This window comes from Zonotrichia albicollis, chromosome 1, assembly GCF_047830755.1.
Source record: "Zonotrichia albicollis isolate bZonAlb1 chromosome 1, bZonAlb1.hap1, whole genome shotgun sequence".
NCBI lineage: Eukaryota > Metazoa > Chordata > Aves > Passeriformes > Passerellidae > Zonotrichia > Zonotrichia albicollis.
The window spans coordinates 147,971,908-147,995,384 of NC_133819.1; the positions used below are offsets into that span (position 1 = coordinate 147,971,908).

Below are 23,477 nucleotides of genomic sequence, written 5' to 3' on the forward strand. Positions count from 1 at the left end.
TTATAAATTAGGAATCTTGAAATGTCTGCAGAATGAATACTTACCTTTCAAAACTACAAATTGCTATGCAAAAAAGAAAAATGAAAGCAATGATAATATGACTCCTTTCAGTTGGAAAAAAACCCTTTAATTTTGCGTTTTATTAATTTTATTCTGTATCAGCCACTTTGATTTTAATCTCAGAAGAATAAAACAAAGCAGAGTAGTGTACAGATGAAAAATCAGAAACCACAGAAGCATGAGACATCCTGCTCTTATACTGACATTCATCAGAATAAAAGTCCACAAAATCCAACTTATTTTTCCTTCCAGCTACAACTAAATAAAATGTTATTTTTCATGTAATTAACAATTATTTGGCAATTTGAAAAATATTGTACATTTTTTAAAACTCTGCATTAAAATATTTTAAAATAACTTCATAAAAAGATTTGACTTTCACTTATGAAGTATCATAGTCAGAGAATGGTTTACCTAGTATTCTTCTTATGCATTTACTGTCTTTTTAAATGTTTCCATAGAAAAATACAGTTTATTTAGGATTTTTGTAATTTTATCATGAAAATAGCACATGAAAAATTCAATTAAAAACAATACTTTATGATGTCTATTGACTCATATGTGCAAGAGCTTAATTCCTGAAGCAGATCACACATATAACATTTTCCTTTTCTGCTGTTGTCCACAATATTTGAGATGCAAGATATTTTCCTATTTTCATCTCAAGGAAGAAACACAACTTTAATTATTGATAAATATAATATCAGCTGCCTTGACTGCCCAACAACAATTAACACAGAAAGATTAGCTGATAGCATTAACTATAGAAATACAATGCAAAGAACCCAAAGTGAACAATTTTAAGGCACATTATACTTTGAATTATTTCATTCACCACACAGAACTCATTCAGAGAAACACAATGCACATCTCAATTGAAACTCCTCCTTAGTGCAGAGGTTTAATGTCAAAGTGAGTCTGGTAGGTTAATCCATGGCAATTTCAGGTCTTGTCTGGCAAATTTGCCTCTGCCAAGAGAGTGTGTTTAGGCAGCTGGAAACAGCTGGCTTAAATTCACTTCTACTCAAAGCTAGAAGAATAAAAATCAGCTCCAGGTTTGATAGCTGTGCTTCTGCAAGAGTTTCACCTGTGATGATGGTTATAAGCAGAAACCGGAGCCAATGACTCTAAATAGTTTTGATTTTATGGCACAGCCACACACCTGGCTTGTGTTCTGCTGGGTGACAACACAGCAGAGTTAGCCCAGGTCAGACAATGCTGGGCACCAGAGGAAGGTGGTTTGCTACATGGGTGCCAACTGAAAGCTCATTGCTGCTCTGTCATAGCTTACCTTTGGACAATTTTCTGTGCCTTGGGTCTTCATCTCCAAAAGATTAATTCTCTCATTATCACAGTATTGTACAGATAATTCAATTTATGACTGCCATGCTCTTCAATACTGTTGTAATGAGGCTCATATAAAAAACTTCAGAGAGGTCCTTAGAGCTATCTTCTATATAAGCTGGACAAGCAGAAATTGCATGCCTCAGGCACAAGATAACCAGCAGCTTCAAGAAGAGCTAAAATATCTGCTTATTTCAGGTACTTATTTAGTTCTTATTGCTGGACAAAGGAAACAAAGAGTAATCATTTAGTTCTACTCCAGAGAGAGAGAAAGAAATTGCTCAGTTCAACAATGTATTCACTGAAGAATGGTCAGGCATTGGAACAGGCTGCCCAGAGAAATGGTGGAATCATCATCCCTGGAAGTGCTAAGAAAACATTTAGATGTGGCACTTGGGGACATGGTTTAGTGCTGGACCTGGCAGAGCTGGGTTAATTGTTAAACTTGATGCTCTCAGAGACTTTTCCAACCTTCAGAATTCTGTAAATCTAGGGTAATATTCTGCCTGTTTTCTTCTACCTTTATCAAAAAACTTGTCAAATTATAGTGAAATTAAATGTGGGATTCAGATCCACTTATCCTTATGGGAGATTTCAACTTCCCAGGCAAAAACTGGGAATATCATGCTGCTGTGACAAACTGACAGAAAATTGAAAATTCTTGAAGTTTCTAGGAGATAACTTCTTGTCTCATGTACTCAGTGAGCCAGCCAGGAATGATGCCCTCCTAGATCTTCTGTTTGTGAAAAAAGAAGGATTCATGTGGGATGTGATGGTAAGTGGCTGCCTTGGCCACAGAGGCAACATGGTTGTGTTTAAAATTTTCAATGCAATGAGAAAAAGGAACAGGAGGGTCGCTACCCTGGACTTCAGGAGAGCAAACTTAAAGCTCTTCATGAGCTATTTATCCTGGGAATCTGCTTTTGAGGACTTGGAAACCCTCAAGAACTGATCAGTCTTTAAGAAAACCTTTTGGAAGCAGAGGATCCATCAATTTAATTGTGTCTTAAGTGGGAAAGAAATCCAGCTTGGCTGAACAGGGGACTCCTCGTGGGGCTCAGGACAGAAAATAAACTGCATGATCTGGTAAGTGAGCTCAGGCTTTTCAGGAAGAATACAGAGTTTTGGATACTGTCCATCACAGCATCTTCTGGAAAAGTTGTTCAGCTATGGAAAGATCAGATACAAGGAACACTGGGTGAAGAATTGGCTGAAGGACAGAGCTCCAAAGGTTCTCACCATTGGTGTTCCTCTGAGGTTGTTTCTAGGGCCAGTCCTGTTCAATATATTTATCAACAATATGGATGCAGGAGTAGGATGCACCATTAGCAAGTTTGCTGAGGATACCAAACTGGGAGGTGTGGTTTGCTTTTTTGAGACACAAAAGGTCTTACAGAGGGAACTAGGCAGATAGGGTAATGGGGAATGATTAAATGGATGAAATTTAAAAGCTGAAACTCTGGATTCTGCACCTAGGGTGGAGTAATGCCCAGAAAAAGTCTAAATAGGGAGAGCAGTGGCTGTAGATCAGCCCTGCAGACAAGGATCAGCTCTCCAGGAGCCAAGAGTGGCCCTGGCTGCCCAGAGGATAAATCCCATCCCAATGGTTTAATGATTAAACCATTAAACACAGAATGAGTGGCAGGAAAACAGAGGATTATCCTGCTGTGCTCAGGGCTGGGATCACCAGGTGAGGATGTGAAGGTTCATGACTGTGTCCAGAGGGTAACAAAGACGGTGATGGGGCTGGAAGTGAGGTCCTTTGAGGAGCACCTGAGGGCTCTGGGCTTGTCTGGTTTGGAGGAGGCTCAGGGGTGACCTCATTGCTCTCTGACAGCTTCCTGAGGGGGAAGGGGAATTGCTGAGCTCTTCTCCTTGGGATCCAGTGATGGAACATGTAGGAATGGCTCAAAACTGTGCCTGGGAGGCTAAGACTGGACATTAGGAAGAATTTCTTTACTGAGAGGGTGGTCAAACAGTGGAAAAGTCTTCTTAGATGTAGTTGTTGCTCCAGGCTTGTCAGTGTTTAAGGGGTATTTGGGCAATGCCCTTAAAACACTTTAACTTTTGGTCATCTCTGAACTGGTCAGGCAGTTGGATTAGAGGGTCTTGTAAGTCCCCTCCAACAGAAATAGTCCATTTTAGTTAGTTCTATTCTTGTGGTTGACAGACAGTGATTAAAAATCAGCTCTGTCCCCTCACTGTGCTGAGAGTCCCCAGGAGTTTGCTCAGGAACCTGTGATGACCCCTGTGTGTGTTTTCATTCCTGTGCTAATGAGAGTTAACAATATTGCAGAATCCATTTTAAAAGCTGCCATTTCCAACGCTGATGTCAGAGGTAACCTGCAGGTAGGAAATAGTTTAATTTGTTTTATGAAACAATTTATTTGTTCACTTAGCCTAAGCCTTCTAGGGTTACAGGTAACCAGAACAGCAGCAGTTTCTTGAACCAGTTGCACCCAGAACATCATCAGAGAGCATTTAGAAGGTTATATTTCCAAAGTTGTTACTACAAATTAAGCCATTCTGGGCAGATAGCTCCAGAAAAATCTAAAATTTGACCTAATGAAACTCACAATACTTCATTATTTGGAAGATTAATTTGTACAGGACTGAGGATTCTTTGTCCTTTTTATTTTTCCCTAAAGGGTGATATTGTTTCTACAAGCTAGTGGGAGTAGAAAGCTATAAACAACTGCTGATGGGTTGTGAACTGAATAGAATAGTCATCATAATTAATAACTTAGTAATATTCACTACAATGTCATGACCTGGCAGAAACTTTCATCTATAATTAATTATAGTCCTCATTTTGGATAGGCTTTTTTTTTTTTTTTTGTAGAAAAAGGAATGACAGTATTTGTGCTTATCTAGTTAACTTCTAACATTTCATTAAGAGTGAAATTTTGGGTTTGATTTGTAATAAAAACACATTTGCATAAGCCCTGAAAATTCCCTTAAAACTAACTAAAGATTTTCTTGCTTTTACAAAGGTAGAAAATTAGCATTTTTTCATATAAAAATAAGTGAAGAAAATATGCACTTGCATACACTTCTTGTCTGGAAATTGCTGCCCATTTTTTCCAAGTAGATAATGTACTTGTTAGAGCTAAAAGACAGGCTTGGAGGACATTTGTTTTAAAATTTACTCCATGGAGACTTCCAGGATTTATATGCTTTTACAAGGGAAAGGGCAAAACAAAAACAATGTTGAAAACTAGGTTATATAAATAGAACATGCACCTAGTTATGTACTATAAATCATGCAGATGAGTATTTTTAACAGGGGGAAGGAGACACAAGAACAATGAAGAAATATAGATGTTCCCAAACTCTGAGGTGATGATATTCTGTTCTGAACACACCAGAAATGGTCATAGACATTGAGCTTTCTTCTCAAAGAGAGCTGATAAATGAGGGAAAGCCTCCCAAGGTGTTCCCTTAGGTTCCCTAAGTTTAACAAAATCAAAAGTACTCTTCAGTAAATGCTTTTTTCCTCTCATCTTTCCCCAAATAAAATGAATTATGCACAAAGATTGTTTATTTCAATTTGGATGCTTTGGAATTTCTGTTGTAATAAACAGGACTCGGAGGACTTCTCTGTAAATACTTTTTATTTATGTCATTTTTATCAACAAAACCACTTATCTCAACCCCAACATCTCATGTCTCCCCCCAAAAAAACCCACAAACTCAAATAATTATTAGGTTGGAGACACTGAGATATGCTTAAATTGCTGCCTTTCTGCATCTTTCCATCCATAGAACAAATGGAACAGGAAAGTTTACCTTCCTGCAGGATTGATAGTGAGATTCTTTTACATTCATTATATACTTAGAAAAAGAATTCTCTGGCTGTTTAAGTTAATTTTATAACTAATTGGCTGTAGGATTTAGGAATAGTCATGCACAATTAAAGAGAAAAGTGCAAATAAAAAAAACAACCTGAGGATATTTTTTTATGGTAACTCCATTCTTTACACAAATATGATACTTTTTTTTTTTTGCCTGTTTTTTTTTTGTTTGTTTGTTTGTTTTTTTTTTTTTTTAACAGATGTAATCCTGTCTTCTTTCCCTCACAGCCCAAAGCATCAGCTCTGTCAGGATCCAGAAAATATGTAGAGCAGTGCCTAAGATTCAGACACCCAGTCTGGAAGATGTCTTCTGAGAACAGTCAGGAGACATACTCAGAAGGACAAAAGCTGCCAAAATACACTTGTAACTTTTTTCTTTATAAAATCTGAGCTGCAGCAGTATCTGTCATTATATTAGCCCAGTAGCTGCAACATTTACCCAGAAACTGTTGAGAACTAACTTGTATGCTTTGGGAAGATTTTCCTCTCTTGGAAAGCTACCCTAGTCAGCAATTCACTCTTTCACATCCATTCTCCCCTTGCCATATGAATCTTTCCTCCTTTTCAACACAGGCAAACACTTTGAATGTACCCACAGGCTCCTATGTTTTGCATTCAGTAGACATTGGATTTAAACAAGAAATAATCTTGAGGGCAAGTTGAGACTCCAGGACTCCACACTCTAAATTCAAGGCATTAAGCACTGGTGTCAAAGGATTTCTGATTGAGTGTTAAACCCAGCAGGATATTTTGCACAAGAGCATCACAATGATTTTTGTACTTTTTTTCCCCATTTTTTAGATTAGACATCATCCTTCACAACTGGCTTTGACTCTGGACTCTCAGAAGGTTATCTAGGATGCCCTTAACAGAACTCTGTATGGTGCCTAAATTACAAAAAGGACAGAAAAAATGACTCAGAGTTTTCCGCTGGAAACTGCTGAGGTACCAGCAGTGCCCTAGTGAATTTGATTGTCTCCACAAGGGAGCTAGTTCTTCCTGGAGCATTGCAGAGAAGGCATATGGTAGGCTCTGGCTTCCATTTCTTGGGACCAGGCACCTAAAAAAAACATAGCAAAAAATCACTGCAGTCCTTTATCCATCTGTCTTTGGTGTGCTGGTGTGAGACAATTTCACTCCAAGTTGTTCATTCTGATGGAGTCCTACTTAACTGAAGTACTGCCATAGAAAATAGCTGAGCAGATCAGCTCTTCCTGGATAATTCTGCTCACTGAAGCAGATGATAGTCATCCACAGACTTCCACAGTCTTGAGAAAAGCAGGAAGACACAGAAGGTTCATTTCAGCTAAAATTTTGGTGGCTCTCTGTTCCCATTATAACTGTGCTCATCAGAGTCTATCATAAGAGTCCATCAGATATGTTTGAAGTTAAACAACTACACAACCTTTTGCACAACAAGGTCATAGCTATTACCAGTTTTGCTGGTATTTATTTTTTATCTGCTCTCATCCTATTTTGTTTCTAAGAGGCTACCAAAGAACTGTAATGTTCTTAAACACCATCCAGACATGAAAAGCTTGCTGGAGAACTTCAATCCCTACAGGAAAAAAAATATGGCTAAGCCACAGAGGAACAAGTAAACAAGTATTTACATTTTTTAGACATTTTTGAAATCACTAGCCTTACAGAGTAGACTTAATCTTTGAGAACAAATCATCTTATGATAGATTTCTGTGGGGTTAACATCAAGGAAACATCGTGTAGCCATTGGATACATCTCAGCCATTTAGAGGAGAATAAATATTGTCTGAAATCAATATATTTGTGTCCTTCACTAAGATGAGAAATCCCAATCATTCCAACTATTTTTGTCTGTAAAATGAGATGGTGTTTTTCAGGAACTTTCCATAAGCTACAAAGAAATTCTCCATGGATGGGAAAGGGTTCAATTCAGTTGTGTAAGCACAAGCATCTAGTGCTGCTAAATGTTAAAGTGTAGACAGATAGATAGTTAGATAGCTAGATAGCTAGATAGCTAGATAGCTAGATAGCTAGATAGCTAGATAGATAGCTAGATAGATAGATAGATAGATGGATGTGTGTGTGTATATATATATACATTTATATATTTGCACCTTAGGGAGCACATATAAATTATATGTATATATTCCATAAAGCTGGAGGTCAGGTGTGCTATTCCAGATTTGTCATGTCACATCAGACACGTGTTTGGTCCCTGCCTCCCTGCCAAGGGAATACTGTGTCACCTTTATGCTGAAAGAGAGCTCAGTCCTTGCTGTGCACTCAGTGCTGAAGCACAGGTGGTGACCTCACTGCCCACATTTACTGATGGTCAGTAATTCAAACAAAGAAGCCAGAACTACACCCCTGATTGTCAGCAATTCTTACTTGCCCTCTATTCTCCCTCCTTCACCTTTATGTGCTAAGATGTTAGCTAGAGGTAATCATTTTTCATATACAAAATTTAAACTATACATTTTTATTTCTCAGACACAGCTCACGCAAAACCCAGTTTCGAAATGAATGTTTTGATTTAAACATCCATTACTAGGCTCAGATTGACAGCAAAAAGAATTCACTGAGAATTTCTAAAAAAGAAAATGTCACACAGTTCTGGTGACCTTGTTAGAAAATGTAAGAGATTGCTGTTTCACAAAGTAAATAGCAAGTCTCATTTTCCTAGAAAGATTCAACACACTAAAATTGTTCTCCAGTGGTAGAGCAACACCTGCCTGCAGGGGAGCATTGCAGGAAACTGACTTACACATTGTACTAAAACCACACCCTGCAGACAACAGAGGGTATAAACAAAAGCTGCATCACCTCACTGAATATTGAAATAATGGCAAAAATCTGAGGATTCCAACTACTACTACCAAAAAAAAGAAGCAAAAATCAAAACCCATCAAAACCCCCAAAAACACCACCTATCTTAACAAAAGCTCAACAGATGACTTATTGCATGTTGCTCTCAGACCCTATTATGAAGGAAAGAATGAAACCAAATGGTCCTACATGATCTTAATAAAAAAATCTTCTTTGCAGAAAGAAATCAAAACACAGACTCTAAACTCACCAGATAACTCTGACCAAATGGACCACAAACAAGGTTATGGATCCTTCTTGCACTCTAAGGCTCCCTTGCTCGTGCCACAGTTGTTAACTGTAAGACACAGTTTTACCACACACTACCAACTCTTCATCTCCTTTTTCCCAGGGTGTTAATAAGGCTTAATTAGCAAAATAACCATCAACAGTAGAACTACATTTCCCAGAGTGGCCTTCTTTTTGCAAAGCAGTTATTTTTCAATACCTGTCCAGATCCATATAACAGAGAACTTTCTTCTTGAAACTGTGTCAGGGAATGGATTTTAAGACCCAATTGAACCAGTCAATACAATTGGTATTGTAGAGTTGTTCTCAATTCAGGGTTTTCAGGTATTTGTAAATGAAGACAAAAGATTAGATTCTTACAGGGACCCTATCTTGTCTCAGCTTACTCCACTGTTGCATCTGTACAATGTTTTATAACAGATTACTTCATAACAAAATTTAAAAGAGGAATAAAATTTTCTAAGAATTTCCTCAGCTCAGGAAGTGTTAAATGACATTTGGCTTGGGAAACATCTAGGGCTACATTGTGAGCTTTTTTTGGGTGCCTTAAATTTTTTAAACACACACAAAGGGTTTTTTAATATGAGATAATATTATTTTTCACATTTTTAATGCATATTAGCATTTATTTATTCCAAAATTTCTGATATTGGTGCTGATGTCCTTTTTTGGTGGGTTGGTTCTAAGACACTGCAGAAGCAGAAATTAATTCAAAACTTCAGGGCTTCTTTTTTTCTCAATTTGGATAAAGAAACACATAATAAAAAGCAATAGATGTGTGTGAGGCCTTAGGGTTTTGTGGGTTTTAAGGGTGGACGTTGATAGCTTTTTTTAAACCAGGTTAGAAATAATTCCAGTAAAGACTCCTGCAGTGTCAGCAGATCTGGATAAAAGTAATCAGTACAAAATGATGTATAGGTTTCTTTTCTTTAATAAAAAAAACCCATACCAAACCAAACAAAGCCCCAAAAGAAAACAGAAGTTGAGAGTTCAATGTAAAGAAGGAAAAGCTAGCTGCTGCTGCCACAAATGAGTGGTTTAGGTTGCTTAAAGAATCACCAGCAAGGGATCAGCAAAAACAGGTTTGATATAAATTTGCAAAAGCATGGCAAAGTTTGATGGCAAGGTTCACCCTGCTTACTATATAAATAAAACCCAAAAATAAAAAATGGTTGAGGAGTAACCTGTGAAGTTTTGCTGAGAACAGGGACACGGGTAAGGAGGGAAAAGAGTAACGGAGATCCTCCTGTTGATTCTCAAAGTTCAGAGTGGATGCCCTTGCCAAACTTAGCCTCAGACTGGATCAGCAGTTTAGGTCTAAAGGATTTAGCACAATGAGACTACAGAAAATATTTTCCATATATAGTGAGGAGTACTATAGTGGCAGACAAATGTAGGCTTTTATCTTTAGTTTGATATAAGAAAGGTTAACTGGGCACTTCTAGGCTTGAAAAATATCACATAATTGTTCACAATCTTTAGGTTGGGTGAATATTACCAAGCAAGATACAGGATGCATAAAATCACACCTGAACAAGTGGGATAAACTTTATGGTCTAACAGCTTCAGGGCGGAAGCTCAGGTCCTGCAGTGAGCTCTGTCCTGGTGCACTTGCAGCCCCCCATGCTTTACATAAAAGGAGATTTGAAAGTGAAGGACAGGCTGTTGCTGGGGGCATTGTATCCAAGTTTTGGCCAGGCAGTTTAGCAGATATTAGTGTTCCCTGGACTCTTTCACTGGGCGAACTGTTGGATCAGATGACCTTGTGGGGTCTTTCTCACTCTCCTTTTCTTTGGTTCTGTATCATGCAGCTCCCTGTAAGATAGTGCTGTTTGTGCTGTCAAGAAAAAAATATTCATGTTGATATTTTTCCTGCATGTAAAAGACAACAGCATCTGGCAAAGCAATGTTTTATAAAGCTGCACTTGACCACTAACCTGTTGTGTTAAGGACATTTGAATAGTCTTCCATATTGAAAAACCAGCAAGACTTTTAACACTGCTGTAGATAAATACCATAATCTTGAAATCAAAGCATATGTTTCTTTCACACATTCCCACTTCTATGCTTTAATTTGTCCCAGCCTACCTGAAGTGTTTTTACTGAAATTAGATCTGTTACTAGTGTAAAATTATAGCTGTTCTATTTCTGTGATATATAAAAAAAAGATATAGAAATGTATCTGGTTATACTTAGCATTGGATATTTTTAGTATTGTTTCCTAATCTTGCTGTGGAAATCTAATGCAATGCAGAACATAAGAGATCGCATTATTATACTTATAGCTACAATATAAGCAATAAGAAATAAAAAAACCCCTCACAACCCCGAACAATAATGGATATTAAAAATCTAATTATTTGTGTCATTTAGAGAATAGTATTTGTTTTATTATACAACCATGAATATGGCACATTTGTGTAACACATTCTGTTTATTGAAAAACAAATCCAAGATGAGATAATTTTAACTGCATATGGTATCATGGGAACAGGAGATTTGTGGCAAAATACCAGGAAAAAAATCACAGTAATGAATGAAAAAATCAGTAGCTGATAAACTTACAGGAAGGGACCCATTTGTCCTTTAGGACTGTTATGCTAATTTTTGGGACTTGCTGGAGCAGCAAAGTAGAGATTTTAGGATGAAGGCATCAATTACCAAATACTAATGCTATAAAGATATCATTCCCTTCTCAAGGTAATTTCAAACACCCATTCATACCCTACTTTTCAAGCACTGCACTTTTACTTGAACTCTGTAAGAGGTAAAACTCTTCAAAAGTCAATATACTTAACAGTTTCCTTATGAAAACAAAAGTGGTTTCCTTGGGAAATATTATGTTCTAATCCTCCACTAATTTGAAAAAAGATAATAAAATATCTAGAGGCCCCTAAATAAGACCCAGGATTGAGATATTAGACTTCTGAGGTATTATTTTTAAGGAAGTGTGTGCTTGGATACATTTTAAGCCTTAATAAGAACTTCTTACCTGAGTTTACATTTGTGGCTGTTCACTGCCAAAATAAGGCAGTGCATGAATAAAATTCAAACCATGCATTTTTAGTAACTTATTTTGACAAAAATTTATTTCTCAATATAAGTCACATAACTGCATTAAGTCAGAATCCCAAATTAATAGGGGAAATGATGGGGAGGGAAATGAGGGAAGGACACTGCATCTAATGAAAATATTCCAGCAGGAAAGCAAAGATATATTTCTGCCTTAACATTTCACTTTATACATTGATCTATAATGAAACAGTCCTGCTATAATGAAATTTTCCAGCTTCTTACTTTGCTTCATTTTGTGAAAACTTAATAAATAGATGTAAGTGCTGTGATACTTGGGAATGTATGGTCAGGACTATTTTCTTTCCATTTGAGTTCTAAATTAAAAATCTGAAATCAGGCCATTATCACCCATTGAATTTTCAGGCACAATTTATAGAAAGAGGTGTTTGGGGGGTTTGTTGGGTTTTTGTTAATTTTGTTTTGTTTTCCTAGTTACTCCTACTTCTCTTCTCACAGCCACATTTCCTTTAACATTCCCTAAAGCAACAGCTCTTCTTGCTGTGTTATGCAGTGCCAATTCTTCTTGGGGTGTCCTGTGTAGAGCCAGGAGTTAGGCTCAATGATCCCTTTGGGTCCCTTCCAACTCTGAATATGCTGTGATTCTATCGTTCTGTCTATCTACTGTCAAAAGCTAACTTAAATGCATAGTTTGCTTACTGCAAAAATTTAAAATAAATTTAAGTAAGTAAACATTTGATTTCAAAATATAGGACCAAAACACAATGATTAGAAGTTTCAATAGAAATTAATCTAAACTTATGTGACAGATTTAAGGAACAGATTTCTTGTGAGATAAAATTCATAAATATAGCAGGTGACCAAACTCTGCCTTGCTATCCAAGATATTTTTTAAAATTATTAGCATTTACCAATGTATACACAGCTGAAATATTTTTAAAAACAATTGTTTTGCATATATCTTCTACCTGGCTTTGTGATATTAAAAAATTAAGCAATGAGATACATATGCAACAGTCATATCAACATTGTGGAGATGGTATTGATGGGTAGTTTGAAAAAATTGACTTTAGAAAACATTAGACCTATTTAGAAACATTTAGACCTATTTTGTGTTATAAGTGCAAATGGCACTATTTGGAGCTGGACATAAAAACACAACATCCTTCTCAGGAACTGCAGGTAAGCTGAGCAAACCTCTGATGGCAAAGACTGACGATTGTCTCTGTTCCTTAACTCTCTGCATCACAAAAGATAGCAAGGACAGGATGCTGAGAACATTTTGCATTGTTTGATCCTTCCACTGTGTCCTGACAGAGTGGGTGCATGTGTCAAATCCACGTTTCAGAGACTGATCTGCGTGTGTGCTTTGAGTGGGAGCTGAGTCTTGCTGTCTTACATGGTGAGTTCCTCTGTCACGTGTTGCCTTGTAGAACGTACAGAAGGACAATGGTTCCATTTCCAAACAGAAAATGCTTTATGCCGTTTTTTGTTTGTTTTCTCCTCCCCCCCCCCAAATTGCTTCTTTTGGGGGTCTCCTACAGCTGCTGCTTTACTTCATAATCTCACTTCAAGTATGCAAAGTCACTTAAAAGCAGCATTACTTTGTACACACTTTGGTCTCAACACAGTCTGCAGAGTTACTGGCTCACCCTCTGACTTTTTAAATAAGATTTTTTTATTCCAGAAGAAGAGTGGACATTTTACTGCTAACCCTCCTCCCTCTTAAGAGAAGCTTAAGAAATGATTTTTCTAAGACTGCTTTACTATTACTGTGTAGAGTTAAAGTTTAAAAGTAAATACAATAAACCACCATCACCAAATGGCCTCTATTATATAATAACTTTAGTTTACTCTGACTCTCTGAGGATCTGAGCAGTCTGAACAGTGTTATTTTCTGATATATTATCAGAAGAAAAGAAACTGTGGTTTTCATGCACAATAATGAAAGAAATAGGCCATGGGTAAATCAGAAATGAAATATTGCAGAAAATAGTGGTATATAGAAGATATTAAGGCAGCAGATTTATTTCAGGGTTGGAGTAGCTAATATTCTTCACCTTGGTTCCAGTCAGTAACAAGGAAAAAGGCACTGATATTTTCAAAGCTCAAGTTTCCAGTAAACTCATGCATTCAGACAGGAAAACAGAGATTACAATTTTGAATTGAGTTCTGTTTCTTTTTCAAGAAAACATCACCATACAAAGATAAATGTTGGGAGCCACATCACAGTCTTACCAAGACAACAGATAACTTATGGCTGATGAAGCCTTGGCAGTTAGGAAAGACAGTCTGTGAGAGACAAGCTTTTAATGGATTGAATATAAGAAGAAAAAATTAGCCACAAACAATTTCACCCTGTAAAAAGCTGTCCTAAGAACAAAAGAGAACATTCATTAGCACACAACACAATGTGCTAAAAGATGTGAAAGCAGGAAGAGGACAGGTATAACAGAGATAAGGGTGTACTGGATTTGGCATCACCCACGTTCAGAGCAATAAAAGAGCTATGTGGGAGGACCAGAGGCATCAAGGTTTGTAATACACATTGATTGTCCCAGCACCAGAGAAGGCAGTCACAAAGTGCTCAAAGCAAACCACTTTTGTAAGCTTACTAGGCAGGAATATAGGAAATTAAAGAGTGCAAAATTTTGCAAAAGCTCCTAGCAGAGGAATTTAGCAACGGTACAACATTCCTTTATAGTTACAGTGTAAGATCAAGAAAGGATTACTAAAAAAGTATTTATATTCAAATATGACACAAGAGAAAAAGACTATCTAGAAAAAGTTTTCTTGCCATGATAATGTTAATATCTTTTGCATCATTAGAACTACAGGAAGTGTATATTAGCAAATTCATAATAGAAAATGACAAAAATCTAGATTTTTAACAAATACCTGCACAGAACAAATAATGGGCTGTAAAATCATTGCACCATATTCAAAGCAAGATTAGAAAAGACCCTTTTAATATTACAAAATGCTTCAGAGCAGAGTATACAAAGTTCCTCAAGATGCCTAAAGGCACATCATATGACCAAGACACATGTGTGTGCAACTCCAGGACTACACTGCTCCACAGGACTACACTGCAGCTCCACTGCTACAGCTGTCATTAGCAAAATACCTAGAGGAATAAAAAAATCCTTCAGATCATGGCATATTTGAATAGAATGACAAAGGTGGTGAACTCACTGCAATGTATGGACTCAATTACTGCACTAGAAATTAGAGAGACTGCTCTGAGACAGTGTGTTAGACCTAGAGAGAAAGTAAAGTAGAATGATAAAATTTATCTGCTCTAGATGATGTAATTGTTTTTCTCTACAAGTCTCATCCATTCTATGTACTGAGTTCGACCTTAACTTGGCTGATTACCTTGATTAGGTAAAAAAAAAATCCTAAACTTTGAATTACGAGGCAAAAAGTATAAAAAGAGAAAGATGTAAATTTTTAGAGAAAAGCTTTTGAAAACAATTTGTCATGGGTGTTTTGATATGACAGCACTCTCTTATCATTTTTTTCATATTTTGAAACACATGCAAGTTGGAAAAAAAACCAGAAAAAAGCCACAGGAATATTGGAGAAAGGAGTGCCATGGTTCTTTCATCACGCCTAATAGAAATTGGCAAGTAACAGACTGCAATATTAAGGAAGCCAGAACCCACTTAGCAACATGCTAGTCAGAACTGTGGTGAGTCACATCAATCACTAAATGTGGTATTTGTGACAAACCATTTATCCAAACAGACCCTGCTTATAGGTCTTCAGCTGTGTGCTCTTTAGTGAGTTGAAGTCTCAAATAAATGATTCTGTAACAATCTGTTGTGGTCTGAGATTTAAATAAGCAACCCAGGAGTTAATCAGAGGCAAAGACTACATTAGTGGCATGTAAAGTCTGCCACAGAACTGGAAATTCTGTCACCCCAGCAGGGTGAGAGCCTGTGGGCGCAGTGCCTTCTGTATCTGAGTGAGGGTGCTGCAACAGACCCCCCCTTGATCAGGTGCCTTGTAGTAGATCCCAACCACAAGGTTGATTTTGCCTAAATTACTGCCCACTCTGTTTGGCTCCTCTCCTGTGACAAATGTTCCATCCATTCAATGGTCACACCAAGCTGCCACTGCCTGCTGGGCTCAAATCCCACAAAGCCAACCCTGTCCTGGGCTGCATCCACACCCTGTGGGCAGCACAGTGAGAGGTGATTCTGCCCCTCTGCTCTGCTCTCATGAGACCCCTCCTGCAGTGCTGCATCCAGCTCCGGGGTTCTCAGGCCAGGGAAGATATGGATCTATTGCAGCAGGTCCTGAGGAGGCCACCAAGATGGTCAGAGGTCTGGAACACCTTCCCTGTGAAGACAAGGCTGAGTGAATTGGGACAGTTCAGCCTGCAGAGGAGATGGCTCTGGGGAAGCCTTACAGCTGCATTTTGGCACTTAAAGGGGTCTCTTATAAGAAAGATCAGAACAAACATTTTAGCAGGAGCTGTTGTGATAGGACAAGGGGTAATGGTTTTTAAGTAAAAGATAGTAGACTCAGACTAGTTTTAAAGAAATTCTTTACAATGAGCATGGTGAAACACTAGACCAGGCTGCCCAGAGAGGTGATAGATACCCCATCCCTGGAAACATTCAAGGTCAGTTTTGATGGGGCTCTGAGCAACCTGATGTAGTTGAAGATGTCTGTGCTCATTGTAGGAGCAGAGCTGGACTAGATGGCCTTTCCAACCCAGAGCATTCAATGATTCCAAGGAAATGACAAATATTTAGTTGTCCTTGCAATATTTGGAACAAAGACTTAATGGTGAAATTACTGTTTGTAATCACTGCTTGTTATGTTGATCCAACAAATAAAGAAAACATACGTGGATTAATTTGTATGGAATCCATATTTCAGAAAGAAGACACTGCTCAGTTTCTGCCTCTTTACACATGGGCTCCTGACATCCTGCTGGTACAAGAAAGTGAATCTCACTCCTAAGAGTGAAGATACCAACACATCTTAATTCTTCTAGCACGTCTGAGTATTAATTTTGGCACCTACAATTTTAGCTTATAGATAGACACAGTGTCAGGTCAGATAACTGGTGCTAAAAAGGGAGAAATAATATTAGTCTGACATGGTTCCTGACTGATGTCCACCTACCAAACCAACTTCCTGAGACTACCACATGCATTAAATAGCAAAGCAGATGCATACTGTTAGAGAGAAAACACATTTCAGTCATGAGTTTTAGAAGTTTGGACTCATGGATTTTCAATATTCATGAATCCTACAGCTAATACTTACTGGGCAGCTCCTTGAGCAAAGCTGCTTTGCAGGCTCTGCATAGATTTCAGCAGTAAAAAAGCAATCAATCCTTAAGAAGATGGTGTTTCCTGCCTTTCCTGGACAGTAAAAAGGATGCTCAGCAGGCTTTTCCCAGCTAACCACATCCTGGGCTGCTTTCTAAGGCCCAAGGCTTGTAATTTCCCATCCTGTCTGGCCTTGTCTTACTTTATTGCATTCTAGTGAATTTCACTGGAGAAAACAATATCCTGCATTTGTTATGTGCAGGTTTGAGTTTGAACAATAGGGTACAACATGGATAACTTTAAAATTCCTATATTATTACAGACCTGGAGAGAACCAAGTCTTCAGACTTCCAGTAAGTCTCTGTTGGAAGCCAGAAGGGATTGGTATAATATGGGAAGAAATACTGTGGTTTCTTGAAACAACAAATGTTTGTTTAATCAGTTACCAGGGAGAATAAGATTCTTTCCAAGAAAGGTGCATTGTTTTTTACACAATTTGTAATAGCTACCTTTCTGTCTGAGGTCCTGCATGCTTTAGTACAACTTTAAGTACATTTAGGTTTAACTGGAAAAATAAGGATTGTTTTGCTCCAGGTCACTCAATAAAGATTACACTCCTACATATTGTTCTGTGTCAAGAGTTGTATGTGCCTGCCTGCTTCACAACAGATGGCTGCATTTCAGTACTTTTATATAGAAGACGTATATGGAAGGTTGAAAAAAACATTCATTTTAATTCAAATTCTTCCAGCTGCTTGTATGCTTTAGTTCTATCCATTGAGCTTGATGTCATGCAAAAGAAGTTTTAAATAGAACTTTGCAAATTTGCTCCTGTTCATTTTGTATCAAGATTTATTTGGAATGGTTGTACAGAGAGTATAAATCAAGTATATTTCATGTTGTAACATACCAGACATTGTTTGATGGGACATTGAAATCTTTGAAATGCAACAAGGAATAAGATACCTTAAAATACAGACTTTTGGTTTTCAGGGTGAAAGAGCACTTACAGTTCTGAGAAGGGAGCCTTAACCTCTGCTTCCAGGCTTTGAATGAGCATTTCTCATGCTGGTTTACTTTTCAGAGCTTTTTTTCCTCCCTGTATTGCAGGGATATGAGTAAGATACATCGCATATTTTTTTTTCCCCCATGAAATACAGTAGTAAACATATGGTTATTCAATTCACAGACACAAGAGTATTTTTTCATGGTCTTTTAAGTCTAGATCATCATAAACCCTTATTGGCTTACCCAGTAAACACTAATTTAAAATGCTACTTTATGGCTTTGGCTTCAGTGATTTAGTAATTTTCCTCTGCTTTGCCCTTGTGCTCTGTGACAGAGCAGAGCTGCTCTGGCTTCCTCCGGGCTTTTGTCACCCAAGATTCATTGATGGGACACCTAAGGACTAATAAGGGAGCGATGTAAAGGCTCAAAGCTGAAGAACAGAGCGAATCACCACCTAGAACAACAAATGCATCCTCTGAAAAAGGTCTTTTTAAGGTCTTAAAAGTCTTGCAAGGTCTTTTAAACTTTGCTTCTCTTTCCTGGTTTAGAACAGGGTGAGCCCCAAACCCACTTAGAGCCGCACATCTGAGCATCAGAAATGCAGTTTTTTGGCTGGTATTTATGAAGTCATTTGTATTACTAGAGGCAAAAGCACAGAACGCTGGATAGAGATTATGCTGTTTGTGAGGGGGGAAAAAGAAAATAAAATCGCGTTTGCGCTACTTTCAGCACAAGGTCTGCCTTTCTCCGTAAATGTGACAGGGAAGGAAAGGACGCCGTCCTGGATTCCCGACCCCTTTCACAGATCCTACGGCCCTAGAGAAGGTCTCGAAGAAGACTCGCGTGTGGGAAGGGTCGCTGTGGGGTCTGAGGGGCTCTGTGATTCTCGCCAGGGCAGACATTTCCCTAAAGCCAGTCCGCTCCCGCCCAGCTCGCCGTGCGGATCGACTCTGAAAGCGCCCCTGAGCACCGAAAGCGGGGAGGCGGGGCTAGCAGCAGCGACCAATGAGAAGCGGCTGCTAGTCTCTGACTGACAGGCCACGCCATCCAATAGCAGCCTTCACTTGAGCAAGGCGGGGACAGTGGGAGAGCTCTGCTATCCCCGCCCATTGGAAGGGGCCGAGGCGGGGCATTGCCCTTGGGCGGGGCTAAAGGCCTCAGGGGGGCGTGGTCTGGGGCGGTATATAAAGCTGGTGCGGCGCGTTTGCCCCGCTCAGTGGGCGCAGCGTCGCCGGCGGTGTTGTGTTTGGTGTTGGTCTGTGCTCAGCGCCTGCCGCCCCCTGTCTCTTTTATTGTGCGTGGCTCTCGTCTTGCCTGGGTCAGCGGCTCCCGGGGCGCGCCTCTTTCCCTTCTTTTCCCTTGTGCGCTTCCTCAGAGCGATTTGTCCGCGCCCCTTGTCCGCTGAGGGGGGGCGTCCCCCCAGCCCGCGCCCCTTTTCTCCCCCCTCCTGGCCGGGGGCTTGCGGCGCTTCCTTCTGGATGCGTCCCCGCAGCCCCGGGCGGGAGGCGGCCAGGGGGAAGTGCTGCCTCCGAGGATTTACCGCTGCCTGGGACTCGGACCCGCTCCTTCCCCGCGGGCGCACCCGGCGCCCCGGCTCCGCTGCCGCTCCGGGCCGCCGCCGCTGCTGCCATGGACGAGAAGTACCTGCCCGAGCTGATGGCGGAGAAGGACTCGCTGGACCCGTCCTTCACTCACGCCTTGCGGCTGGTGAACCAAGGTGAGGGGCGACGGGGCGGAGCGGGGCTCCTTGTCCCGCCGTGGGGACGAGCCGGAGTGAGCGGCGGATGCTCAGCCCGAGGTTCTCCTTCCCTTATTGCACCGCCTGGAAGGGTTTGTTGTGTTGAGGTTCTCGGTGCGGGGCTCACCCTTGCCTGGCCCCGCCTGGGGGGTGTGTTGTGTTCAGGCTGTCGGTGTTTGCCGGCTCGGGCGCCTTCCCCTTCCCCGGCCGGGCAGCATCGCCCCGGCAGCCGCGCTCGCTGGGTGCCCGCCCGCATTGTGCCCCTCTTCCCTCCGTGTGTTCTCTGCCGTCGCTCGCTGCTCGAGTTGGAGATTACTCCGAGTTGAATGGCTGTGTCTGCTGTGCTCTGCTCGGGCTGCATGTCAATTAAAACCCCAGAAGGTTTTCCTATTTTACCCCGTCTGGGAACAATGGGCAGCCGATTGTTTACATGTGTGTGAGCCTTCGGAAGAACAAGCCTGCTGCCAGTGGCCTTTCCTAGAAACTTTGGGCTCTGCTACATTTTAACAAACCTTTATAAAAACACAAAGCATATTTTGTTTTGCAATTATATAACTCCAGATAATAAATTACTCCCACCCCTTCTGCATCTGTCAAGTCAGATGTGCTTTAAAGTGCTAGCTTTTTGTTTCAGTGATGCAGTACTGACTGGAAAAGTCATTCTGTGTGAATTAAAGTATGATTTTAATGTACATTTGGACATACTGTATAACTGGCAGGCGACTTTCAATACAGCTCTGGAGAGACAAATGCTTGATCTAGTGCTTAGGATGCTCAAGTGAAACAAGCTATGAACTGATCCTCTAACACACCAAACACAGCGATAGCCAGAATGATTTTGGCTTTAATTGCAATGATTACAAAGCCGTGCTTGGTGTGCTTTGCATCCTGTAACAAGAACAAGTTTAAGTTGATGTGGGTTCTTCTAATATGTTGTAGGTTTTGCTATGTAGTAGATGTAAATGCCTGTCTCAGAATCAGAAGGAGAATTGCTGTTGTCTGAAACACTCTGGAGTTAGGGGTAGCTGTCACAGTTTAAGCTGTAGAATTCATATGCTAAGTGAATTGAGGGTCGATGTCCATGACTGGTTGGTATAATGCATATTTTTCCAAACTTTGAATCTGTAAAAATGTCCCTGTTGTTTGTGGGAAAAGGAGAATTATGTTAAAAAAGCAGTTATTTGCTGTAAATGAAAGAACTTGTAAAAATTAAACTTGATGGCTATAAATTATTGAAATCCCTCTCCAGGTAGTGAAGAATCTTTTTCCATGTGTAAATTAATCCAGAGAGTTACAGAGCCATGTGATTTACTATTTTGTAAACAGTATTAAAGAAGGTAAATCTGTCTTTTTGACTGAATTTGTGATGTTTTTTGAGGTTCTCATTGAAATGATAAATTGGAGGATGGAAACTTTTGCTTTTCATTATGGTATCTGCATGCATATATTCAGCTCCAGAAAAAGAACCTATATTTTCAGAGTAAAAATGTAGATGTATGTGCCTCCAACCCCTAATCTAGTAGGTGTCTTGATTTTTTTGTTTACTTTGAAAGTTAAGTCTTGGATTGGATTATATCTGAAGTGTTTCACACATTAGAGGTGGAGAAAAGAAAGATTGAAGGTGACTAATCAACTGATTAGCTCCAGTTTAAAATGGAAATTTGTGTAATATCTATGTATTATAGTTTAATTGTAGAATCCCCAAAAAGCCAGATCAAATGAAGTCTCTGTATAATACAGGTGGGAAATAGACTTCAGGAGGGGATTTTTCACTAACCCATCCTGCCATGACACTAACTTTATCAGGGGTTGGTTTTTTCTCAATTGTAATAATTCTATGCACTTAAATGAATGACAGTTATTAGTGCAAATGTATATGTAATGGTTGTGGCTTGGATTTTGTATGCCAGGTCTACTGAGTATTTTCTATATTAGTTCATGTGGAAGCAAATGAAATAGCTTGTCTAGATTTTTTAACTGGGTTTGTTTATCTTTTAAGTTTAGAATGAAACAGGTTTCTAAGTTTGGCTTCTTTTGGGTATCTGTGAGAGTATGTCTTAGCAAAGGTTTTAAGTGCTTTAAATAACCAGCTTAATTATGTAATAGCATTTTGGTGTCTTAGTGGCATTAAATTTGCTATCTGTATTTACTTAAACTGAAATACTGTACATCAGCTGGCTTTCTTCAGAAACTCAAGAGTAATTTTTAGGAGTTGTATGCATGAAGTAGAATCCTTTTGAGATGCTGAAGTACTTGAGGTGTGTTTGCTGCTTACACAGAAGAGCCAAATGGCTAACAAATTTCCAGTCATGTTGAAATTTGGTTTCTAGGGAAAATCCTAGGTCTAGACTTCTGAAATGTGGTAATTATAGTTTTCAAATGGAAGTGGATGAATTTGCATATTATGCTTATAATTACACATTTTAATTTGTGTACACACAAATTACATAATTTTAAATTTAAAAAGTGAAGCTTGACCTGCTTCAAGTTCCTGGGTAACATTTCAGTTATAAAAGAACAATGTGGAAATAACTAAGATGCTGTAAGAATATTTTCGTGGGCAGTATTATTAATCTGTCTTTCTGAATTAAGATACAACAGGAATTTCTCTGCCTTAAAACACTGTTTTGAAAGAACTAAAATCAAATATTAGTATCCTTCCATGTTCCTGTATAGTAAGTCCTGATTTTTGTTGTTGAGAACTCTGTTCAAGGATTTGATGCTCTGTTTCCTTGGGACACAAATACAATACTTACTGCTTAAATTTTGTTTTAAACAGTCACTGAAACATTTAACTGCTGCTTAAATTGTAGAACAGTGGGTATCTTTTCCAGGAGACTAGACTTTATCCCTTTTTCTAATTAAAAAGATGTATTTGTATACTTGAACATTAAGCCATCCTAAAAAGAGAAATTTTTTTTTCCCATAAACCCTTAAGCATGTTATAGATTGGAAATGGACTTATTTGCACGTGTGGTAAGATGACCATGCTAATAGGATTAATTTGCAGCTGGTATTGGACAGTGGGAACTGGAATTTTGTCCAGTTATTAGTTTATAGTAAGTTCTGTAAATGAGGAACCTGGGGAAAGATGGGCTTCTATGAAGAAACAAGAGCTTAGTACATTTGTGTTTTCCTGTTTTCAACTCTCATGGGCTCATCTTTCTGCGAAATCTGAAAAATATTTGTCTGTGGGAATGATGGTAGTTCTGAAATCCAGTCTTATTTCAAAGGCTGTCTTTGCAGTTGTGGTTGTTTGTAAATGTGCAAGTGTAGTGTTGATTCTCATAACTTGGTTCATGAGTGATGCTCTAAAAATACTCAAAGATCTGAGACAGAAAAGTTACCTTCTTTCACGTTTATTTATAGTAGTTATTCAAGACGAGCGGTTAGTGAATGTTGAATGAAGTATGTGAAACTGCAGATGGAAGAGGCAAACTGTAAATAAAACATGGTGATACCAGACACATTTCCAACAGGGGAGACGTGAAAATGGGTGCTTGGCAGTTTGGTTTGTGTGGATAATTAAATGTGTACATAATGAAAGTTAGAGTTGCTTCCATTGCTGAAAGGCAACTCTCTTGTGCAGACTGGACCTCTGCAATATTTCCTTATAAGCTCATTTTAGCTGTTTTGACACTTTTAGTACCTGAATTTGGCAAGGCTTCCTTTAGAATGTCGATGAGATGATGTACAGGAATACCAAGCCTTGCTATCAGTAGATGGCTGTATGTGCTGACTGTGTTGAATGGCTTCCCTGAGCCACGTGGCTAGTGGTGATCAGCAGGGGATTGCTGTCTCTTGTGTCAGATTTTGCTTGGAATTCAGTAATCAGAGCTGTACCTCCCTAAATATCAGGCAGAATGGAGTGTGAGGCAATGTACTTGCTTTCTGCTTTGTGAAGGATATTAGTGGTCTAATTTTTATTTTTGTTTTCTTTTTAGCAGAGATGGCTTTGTAAAAATGGTTGAAGTAGGACCTTAACAATAATTTGTGTTGTGGTTTAAGCTCAGCTTAGTTGGTAGGTACTGTGCAGCCACTCATTGCTTTTCT

The 23,477-nt window shown here is 39.1% G+C and overlaps 1 protein-coding gene across 2 annotated transcripts in view; it reads left to right on the forward strand.

The window, feature by feature from the left end:
- The first annotated feature begins 18,879 nt into the window (after positions 1–18,879).
- The window catches only part of KHDRBS3 (KH RNA binding domain containing, signal transduction associated 3), a 90,594-nt gene continuing 85,996 nt past the window's right edge, over positions 18,880–23,477 (forward strand). For both annotated transcript variants that reach the window (XM_026790363.2, XM_074557415.1), the window contains exon 1: positions 18,880–19,403. In XM_026790363.2, coding sequence (XP_026646164.1) covers positions 19,316–19,403 — 88 coding nt within the window. In that variant the 5' untranslated portion in view covers positions 18,880–19,315. The remainder of the gene's footprint in view (positions 19,404–23,477) is intronic.